We start from the raw sequence: 9,195 nt of genomic DNA on the forward strand, positions 1-9,195 counted from the left end.
TTTTGATCTTTTAGTATTGAATGGTCACAAGAAGTGAAAAAGTATAATGAGAAGCTCTCTATTTTGTCTAATTTAATCTGTATTACAGGTTACAGAGAAAAATAGGAAAATCATATTTTAGGAAATAGGGGAAACATGCATTTTTTTTTGCTCTACTTGTGCTTCCTGGATATGGGGTAGACTATTTTTTTTGCATGAACCTTATGCTTGCTACACTTTCTGTCAGGTACAGTTGAAAGGAAGAATATAAGGTGGCAGGTATGAGGCAAAACAAATGTTACAGAACTGTTTCATGTACTTCATATGTGTATTAAAAGAGGTCACCAACAGCATTGGTTGTGGGGCAGTAAACATTGAAGACAGTGTGTATCTGTGTATCTTGCTTTAAGTTTCCTTAACACAAAAAGAATTCTATTAATATCTAGTCATTATTTGTTACACTGTGTTAAACATGGGCAGGAACCTGCAAATGCCCTCTGATGAGAAGAAAAATAGTTTTTGTAATTTTGGAGTGTGTTTCTGCTTGTGGTTTTGTCTTTGTTAATGCTTAACTCTTCCCTATTTTTGACTTGGAGGTTCCTCAGCAGTAGTAGAGGTTATCTGCTAGGGTAGGAAAATCATTAGAAAAATATTATTGCAATTAAGTAGTTCCCTTAATAAAACATAGCGGGAAGAAACACTTGCACAGCTACAAAAATAGGGTGGAAGGGTATGTGATCCTGTGTATTACCAAGCACTGGGAAAGCGTGATCCTGTTGAGCTTTTGGTGACTACTGAAATGTGTGTGTCAAACAACAGCTGAGCTCTCAATACTCTTGATAAATCAAATCTGACAAATGTGGCAGTGTAATATAAAATACTGCAAGTGTGTGAAAGGGCAGTTGAATTCAGGCAAGGCCTAAAGGTTAGCCAAAAATTACTTATTTTGGATTAGAAAACCTAGGAGGCACAGGCAGAATTAGAGAAAAGAAAAATTTACAGACCAAAAAGTATGAATTAGAATGCTAAACTGACATTTTCCCTAGCATATAGGGTATATAGGTTATTTGTGGTGGTAATTTGCCTTTTTTTTTGGTCTTGGATTGGACGTTGTGTGGTCTGTATTAATATCTTTAGGTGCTGTTGTAAAAGGTAACTGTCAATAGTCATAAGGCTTTTAAGACATGAAAAAATTACTAAAGGGAATGTGTGTGCTATAATTGCAAGTTTGTTCTTTCCCTTCCTCCTACTACTTCTTTGTGATTGCATTGCTGGCTATTGGCTGTATTCAGGGGTACATTATTTAATGTATTCCTGAACATTTACCATGGTAAACTTTGCAAGATCCCATACTGTTAAATAGTTCATCTTCTCATGTTTGCTCTCTTGCTTTATTATTGATGGTCAATAACTTTTAAAATGCATGGTAGTCTCAAAAAAAATTTTTTATCTGTTCTTTAAATACATATATCTTTTTCAGAATCAAGATTGGAAGGCTGGCTATCAATGCCTGTTAGAAATAACACAAAAAAATTTGGATGGGTTAAAAAGGTAAGAAAACCAGATTTATGATTTTGTTTCATGTGTAGATTCAACTTTGAATTTACTATAGGCTTTCAACACTTCAGTTTTTCTTTTATATATGTTCTCTTATTACTTAAATGTATAAAATATGTTAACTGGTATAGCTACACCTGAAAGGAGCAGCTTAAGACAATTGCAATATTTTAAGACACTTCTTTGTGTAGCCAGAGGTGAGAACAGTCATTCATGATCTTCAAATGTTTGTACATGCCATAAGCATTCCCAGCAGTATTAACAGCTGGAAATTAGGCAGAGTCTGGAAACAGGTGCTCTTGACAATTTCTTTATTTAGTAGATAAGACTAAAACCTACTGCTCCTGCCTTGTGCAGCCTTCATTTGTTTACTGCTTCTCAGTAACCTCTTTGATGAGTCTTTGTCAAAAATGTAACATAAACAATTTTCATACAAATTTCCTTACTGCTGCCATACAGTTAATTCTAGGCAAAATTCTGGAAGTAGGACATCTTTTAGGTAATTAGCTTTTTAGTGAACATTGCTAGCTATTCTGGTAAGTATAATAGTGATCTTTTAAAATATGATCCCTATTAGCTGCACACATGAAGAGCATGACAGTTACTCTCTCTACCAGTAGTTACTCTCTCTACCAGTCCAAGTAAAAATTAAATCAATGAAATAGGAAAAGCTTACATTCTACTCTCTTCCTGACTTTGATTTTTGTTTCTTCATAGATATTTAAATATGTTTAAAAATGAGTTAATCTGATAATATAACTTGAGTTATCAGGTAATCAGAATTTTGTTTATTATGCAATGAATTCCTTGGCATGGACTTAGTGTACAGTACTACCATTGTCCACTTAGGTACCATTTAATCATACTGTACAAAAATACTGCTACAACACATGTGATAGATAATTGCTGTGACATATTTGACATCTGTGATGAGCTGAATTAAAACATGTTTTAACCTTTTGTCTCCTAACAGTATGTAATTGTAAGCAGCAAGAAGATCCTGTTCTATGACAGTGAACAAGATAAAGAACAATCTAATCCCCATATGGTATTGGATATAGAGTAAGTATTGCCATGTGTGGTTCCTTCTTCTGATTTATAGGTGAACTCTGTTGGAAAGATCTGTGACCAAAGGGCCTTTTGAGGTCTAGTCAGGGACCACAGCATCACATGGGACGTAACTTTTTAAATCTGAACTGTAGAGCTGGACTCACTGTGGTGCAGAGTGGGGTTTGCTGTAGGCACTGGTGCAGGAGGAGCAGTGTGGTGCTCAGACTGATCCAGAGAGCTGGACTGAGCCCTGGTGTAACTGAAATGCCCCCACTAGCTCAGCTAGACTTTCCTCACACACACTTGGGAGCAAAATGTAATGAAAACTGTAGCACAGAGGATATAATTTTCATGGTTCATATATTTTCTCTTACAACGTGGCCTTACAGGTGGGTTATATAGTTAATTTATTTTCTTAATAAATGCAGAATGTGGCTATTCAGAGCATGGGGAGAGAATTATATTAGAAAGGTGCCAGCGGCCATTAAAATCACATGATGATGGTTTCTCAGTGCTTCCACAAATATAGCTGGATGCTTGTGACTTCTTTTTATTTAGGGCTTTTGGGAGTTCATGTGCAGGGTTGAAAGACAGGGCTTTACCAAGTGATTAGAAATCTGTACAAATTTGACAAATATTCAATGGTTCTAAGGCTTAATGTGATCTGTTGTATCCTAACTTAATCTGTCACATTTTTCATTGTGGTAACATTAATTTTTGTCCTTATTGAAACAATTTCCTATAGCAAACTCTTCCATGTCCGACCAGTCACTCAGACTGATGTGTACAGAGCAGATTCCAAGGAAATTCCTAGGATATTCCAGGTATTCATTAATATATTAATGTTTCTAGTGTAACAGACATGGCATTTTAGACATTATCAGAAATATTGTCTAATGAAATATTTACTAAAAAAATCTTTGAAAAATCGTTCTTAATGTACTTCTTCAATCTTTGTATTTAGATAATGGCTCTGAATTTGTTTTGCTAACTAGGAGTATTGAGATTATTTTGTTTTCATTCTAGATCCTATATGCTAATGAAGGAGAGAGCAAAAAGGAACAGGAATTTCCTGTGGAGCCCATGGGAGAGAAGTCAAATTACATTTGTCACAAAGGACATGAGTTTATACCTACTCTTTACCACTTCCCAACCAATTGTGAAGCTTGCATGAAGCCCCTGTGGCACATGTTTAAACCTCCTCCTGCTCTGGAATGTCGCCGCTGCCATATCAAATGTCACAAAGATCACATGGATAAAAAGGAAGAGATTATAGCGCCTTGCAAAGGTAAATAGCAAATATTTGAATTTGCAGACACTGCTGGAGTCACAAGGCATTCTAATAGATCAGAGGATTCTAGTAATGGTCTACCACCAACTGAACATAAAGGTTGGTGTGTGTTTTGTTAGTACGTGGGCCCCTTTCCGAGGGTGTCTCCCTGAGGGTCATTCCGCTTTGAGTTCGTGGCACGTGGCTGTGGTGTGCAGTTACCTGTTGTGTTGTCATCCTTGTGCAGCAGAGTGTGGTGCTTGTAAGGTGCTCACACTGCGTGTTGTGCTCCGCTGTGGGAAACAACAGCGCTATGGAAGGGGTTACATTTGGTGAAGGTTGCTCCTTGTGACTCAACATTATATAATTTCCTAGTCTCAGTCACACCTCTTTGTGTTACCCGTGTTTTCTTCCACTTGAATGTGTATCTTCCACAGTACTAAGTTGTTACTTCAAAATATAAGGAGGAGGCCATGTCAGCAGCCATGAAATCTACTGGTTCATTTTACTTTTGACCTCTCTGCTGAATTCTCTGCTTCAAGTATGAGAGTATGCTAATCTGACAGCTAATTTTTGATGTGGGGCCATGTTTAGAATAATAACAATATTCATTTTTATTTTTAAAATCTTATTACAGTATACTATGATATTTCTACGGCTAAGAATCTACTACTGTTAGCTAATTCTACGGAAGAACAGCAAAAATGGGTGAGCCGACTGGTGAAAAAAATACCCAAGAAGCCTCCAGCACCAGACCCCTTTGCTCGATCTTCTCCCAGAACTTCCATGAAGGTACAGCCAAACCAGTCCATCAGACGACCAAGTCGACAGCTTCCTCCAAACAAACCAAGGTGACAACAAGAGCTGCTATTTAATTTATTGCTCTAAATGTTTTACTAGAATTGGTTTCAGTTCGTTATTCTCGGTAGAAGGGCTCATGCTAATGTCCCATGATTCCTAAAAGAATAATCTTATCAGATTCTTCTGATTGGGTAAAAATTTTCCATACAAAAATCATTAGTTTACTGCTGGATCAATTCTCAGGAGCAGAATCTGATGTGCTCTGCTGTGGAAGTTGATAGCATTCTGCAGGTAGCATTTATATGATTGCGAAGGGCAGTTTCTGGTTTTTTTCCAGTTTGCTTTTTTCATCACTTGTAGTACTAGCTTATATTTGTTCTGTCATGTCCCAGTGCAGGCAGCCTGTGAAAGGGCTGGTCTCATTTACTTTGTTCTTTGCAGTATTCCAGTTTAGCAAAGGCTTAACATTTTTCCCCAGAGAGGTAATTGGGCAATGCCTAGACTGGTCTGCTCTCCTTTTTTCTGTGAGCAGGCTGGCACCAGCATCTCAGGTGGCTGGGTGAGACCTGGGCTGGGTGAGTGGCCAGTTACAATAGAGAATGCAGGGAAGCACACTCTTGCTGTGATGCTTCTATTACCACAAAACATCCTTATGCTATGAAGCATAAGGATCTTAAACAGATACTGGTATTTTAATGGGTGGAAGTGCATAGTGGAAGGACTTAGAGTAATTTAATTTCACTTCCCTTCCAAGCTTCATACAGTCTAATTTTTGGTGATTTAATTTACATATTTTAAAGAGAATCAGACCTCATAATTGGATTTTAAAGTAATAGATTTATTAGAATCATGAAGGAAAAAGCTTTTAAATCACTTTTTAGGGACCAATTATTGAAGAGCTTCTTTGTGCAAAAATAATCAAAATATCAGTGATAGGACTGAAAGCATGAATCAGGAAAACACTCATGACAATTTGAGGGGCAAGTAGATCACTTCTGCATACTCTTTACAGTCTAAGTTAGTGGTGTTACTCTGTTTCTTGCTGTTAACATATAAAGGTATATGATAAATTCTGATTTTTTTTCAATAGCTACTATTATGTGTTCTGCAAATAATAATTTTCCTTCCATTACTCTTTTTTTCACTCTTGAACTTTTGTACAAAATGCTTTTTATAGTACAGTATTTTATAGCACATTCAATACTGGTGGGAAAAGGAGGAGGATGAGTATATTTGTGTGTAAAGCATGTAATTCTTCAGTTTAAGTTTCCAAGTTAGCCTCACAAATGTACCTAACAGATGAAAAGTGTAGTTCTGTGAGATCATGTCACCTATTACCAGAATAATGCAGGTCTGTCAAAACAGTGGAAATTAGTATGGATCTTCTGATTTTTTTTCAATAGCTACTATGTGTTCTGCAAATAATAATTTTCCTTCCATTACTCTTTTTTTCACTCTTGAACTTTTGTACAAAATGCTTTTTATAGTACAGTATTTTATAGCACATTCAATACTGGTGGGAAAAGGAGGAGGATGAGTATATTTGTGTGTAAAGCATGTAATTCTTCAGTTTAAGTTTCCAAGTTAGCCTCACAAATGTACCTAACAGATGAAAAGTGTAGTTCTGTGAGATCATGTCACCTATTACCAGAATAATGCAGGTCTGTCAAAACAGTGGAAATTAGTATGGATTTAAACACCTTTAATTAGAAACCACATACTCATAAATAACTGTAATTGCTATGGCAAATTTATATCTCAGTGTTGCTTCTATGAGGTGTTTGTGCAAGGGCTTACCATATGAAATAATTAATTTTCCTTTATGAACTTTATGAATAATGAAGATGCAGTTGCCAGTTCAATCTAGGGACTGAGCAGTGGGCTTTGGCAGCCAGGTAGGCTCTGAGGCTGCACCAAGAGGAACACAGCTGGATGGCTGAGGGGAGAGATTATACCCCTCTGTTCACTCCATAGTCTGCAGCACAACACTGCCTCCACCTCTGAGCCCCCAAATTCCAGCCAGACATCAACACACTGGGGAAGGACCAAGCAGAGGCCACCAGGATGGTCAGAGCAGATGCCTGAGGGAGCTGGGCTTGTTCAGCCTGGAGGATGGATATGTCCAGGGGTCCCATAGCAGCCTGCTCCTGGGGAGGTTATCCAGGAGACAGAGCCAGGCTCGGCAGCGCTGCATGGTGAGAAACAAGGGGCTCCCCTGAATCAGGAGACACTCCAGCTGGATAGAAGGAAAAGCCAATGCAGAGAGGGAGGCCAATGAGGCTGGACAGGCTCCCCCCCGGAGGTTCTCAACACCTGACAGGACAAGGCCTTGAGCATCCTGGGCTGGCTTTGTATCTGACCCTGCTTTGAGCAGGAGGTTGGGCTAGAAACCTCCTGAGGTCCCTTCCAAGCTGCCTGGTCCTAAAAATGCTGTCCTTGATAGGAATTTTACACAATGATGGTTTCTTCAAGGTTTTCATGGCTGTTTTTCTTTGTGAGGATTTAGGAAAGGGCAAACCAGTTTTTCATACAGACCATATAATTTCTGCTTAGCCATTTGGTTGGCTCAATGGCCAAATGGATCATTCCAAATTGAAAAAAAGCCCAACTTTAATGTATTTTAATTCCTAATAAATTGTTTAAGTGTAATAGGCATAGTTCATGTAACAAATGAATATTGAGCCTTTTCAGGGCTGTATCACATTTAAAGGTTGAAATAGTTTAAAACCTGAAAATCCAAATTCCCCTGAAACCCACTTTGTTTAAAACATGTGATTAACTTTATTAAACAATGTAACGTGTTTATATTGATGTTCTCTTAGGATAAGGTTTCCATGCCTGCATCCTATGCTTGACATACAACCCTACCTAAGATCCTTCCAGCTCACTGGAGAGATGACTAGGCTGTGTTTCATTTGATGTAGCTATAGCAGTTGAAAAGTTAGTACTTAAGATATTAGAACAGAAAGAGATGAGTGCTTCTAGACAATGATTCACCCCATCCCAAAATAAATGCCTCAGATAAGTAAAATGACTCATTTGCTGACAGGGTTTGCCTTGCTTGCCTTCTTTGTTCTGTAGTGACCATACAAGGAGCACAGACAGGGAGGCCTAGACAACAAGTTGATATATCCTCTTTTTTGGCATTGCTTAACTTTAAATAATGAGGTACAAAATAGCTTCATAGTGTAATCACCCTGTATTTGGGATACAGTAAAATCCTGCTATATTCGTTTGTACGTTCAGATGAAGTGCTATCTTATTCAATGTTCTTTTCAGCACTCAGAATCACTTGATTTTATTGTTAGGTTTGCATTATTGTCTGGAAGGGGATGGCAGGAGAGCATAAAACCACCTTAGTCAGCAAAAACAGCAACAAAACAGAAAGCAGATAATTTTATAAAAGGTACATGTTGGTCTTTCCTACTGAAATTCTAGGGGAAAAAATAAATATGGTAAGAGTTCTATATTGAATGGAATTATTTTTGAGATGAATTTGCAATGAATGCAATATTGTTAACTTACATGAACACTAACTGAATCTTCATACTCATGATAGGCAAAGGAACAAACCCACCTACCTCAAACAGTCTTTCAGTTAAAAAGGTTTAGTGATAGCAAAAGGAATTCTCAAGTCTTTTATAGAAGTGTGACACTCATTAAACATCAAACCCTCCTGTTGCAGATTACTTGATCTGGCATTTAAGGACTGGGATTGGTCCTTTGATGATGTTGATGATATTGATGGTGATGATGATGATGACGATGTTTTTGATTTCTGAAGAAGTATAAGGGGTAAATCTAAATAGAGAGGAATGGATTTGTTTGCCTTTGAATACAGCATGCTATGTTGGATTTTGTTTCTCAAAGCAGAGAAAATACAAGATCTCATTTTAAAATTTTAAATAGAAAAATGAGATTCTGTTCATCGTATTGAACTTTTAGAGGAGTCATTTTCATTAAAACAAAGTTGTTGCCTTTACCAGTGTTTTTATTTTTCTAATTTTAGATTTTTTTTTTTTTTTTCAAAATTCATGTCTGCCTGCCTGAAAAAAACCCCAAAACTGCTGTTTTCAGGGTCGTTGCTCATCTGTAATGCTAATACTGCGAACCTCAGCATTGAATATTTGAAGGATAAAAGGGAGATTGTAGCAGTTGGATGTTTAGCTGAAATAGACTTGGTATTTACAAACACTTTTCATTTCTCATCTTTGAATATAAACTGGTCTATGGCTAGCAGACATGAAATCACTGGAGTTCTGCATTTTGCTTTTCTACCTCTGTTCTGAAGTGAATTTGACTTGGCTTTCCTTTGCAGTGCTGTGCTTTCTGGGTACCTAACCACGCATTTGAAAACTGTGTAAACAAATGGGTTTGCAGCTGCCGTGGTGTGGTTTCCTTGACTGCTTTAGAAAAATCCTGCCGTTGCAGTGATTGATTTGTCCCATGGCTTAATTCTGGATGTATTGCAAATAGCTTTACCTTTTTCTAGACCTCAGGATCTGATCATTTCACACATTGATGCAATCTTATATTTA

The 9,195-nt window shown here is 37.4% G+C and overlaps 1 protein-coding gene across 4 annotated transcripts in view; it reads left to right on the forward strand.

Moving 5' to 3' along the window:
• ROCK2 (Rho associated coiled-coil containing protein kinase 2) overlaps positions 1-9,195 on the forward strand; it is a 103,547-nt gene that overhangs the window by 83,565 nt on the left and 10,787 nt on the right. For 3 of the 4 annotated variants that reach the window (XM_041420628.1, XM_041420604.1, XM_041420619.1), the window contains 6 exons: positions 1,460-1,530; positions 2,510-2,598; positions 3,332-3,410; positions 3,613-3,874; positions 4,494-4,707; positions 8,343-8,452. In XM_041420628.1, the coding sequence (XP_041276562.1) occupies positions 1,460-1,530; positions 2,510-2,598; positions 3,332-3,410; positions 3,613-3,874; positions 4,494-4,707; positions 8,343-8,439 (812 nt within the window). In that variant the 3' untranslated portion in view covers positions 8,440-8,452. The remainder of the gene's footprint in view (positions 1-1,459; positions 1,531-2,509; positions 2,599-3,331; positions 3,411-3,612; positions 3,875-4,493; positions 4,708-8,342; positions 8,453-9,195) is intronic. The other variant, XM_041420611.1, reaches the window with a different exon arrangement.

This window comes from Onychostruthus taczanowskii, unplaced genomic scaffold, assembly GCF_017590055.1.
Source record: "Onychostruthus taczanowskii isolate IOZ18803 unplaced genomic scaffold, ASM1759005v1 scaffold11, whole genome shotgun sequence".
Taxonomy (NCBI): domain Eukaryota; kingdom Metazoa; phylum Chordata; class Aves; order Passeriformes; family Passeridae; genus Onychostruthus; species Onychostruthus taczanowskii.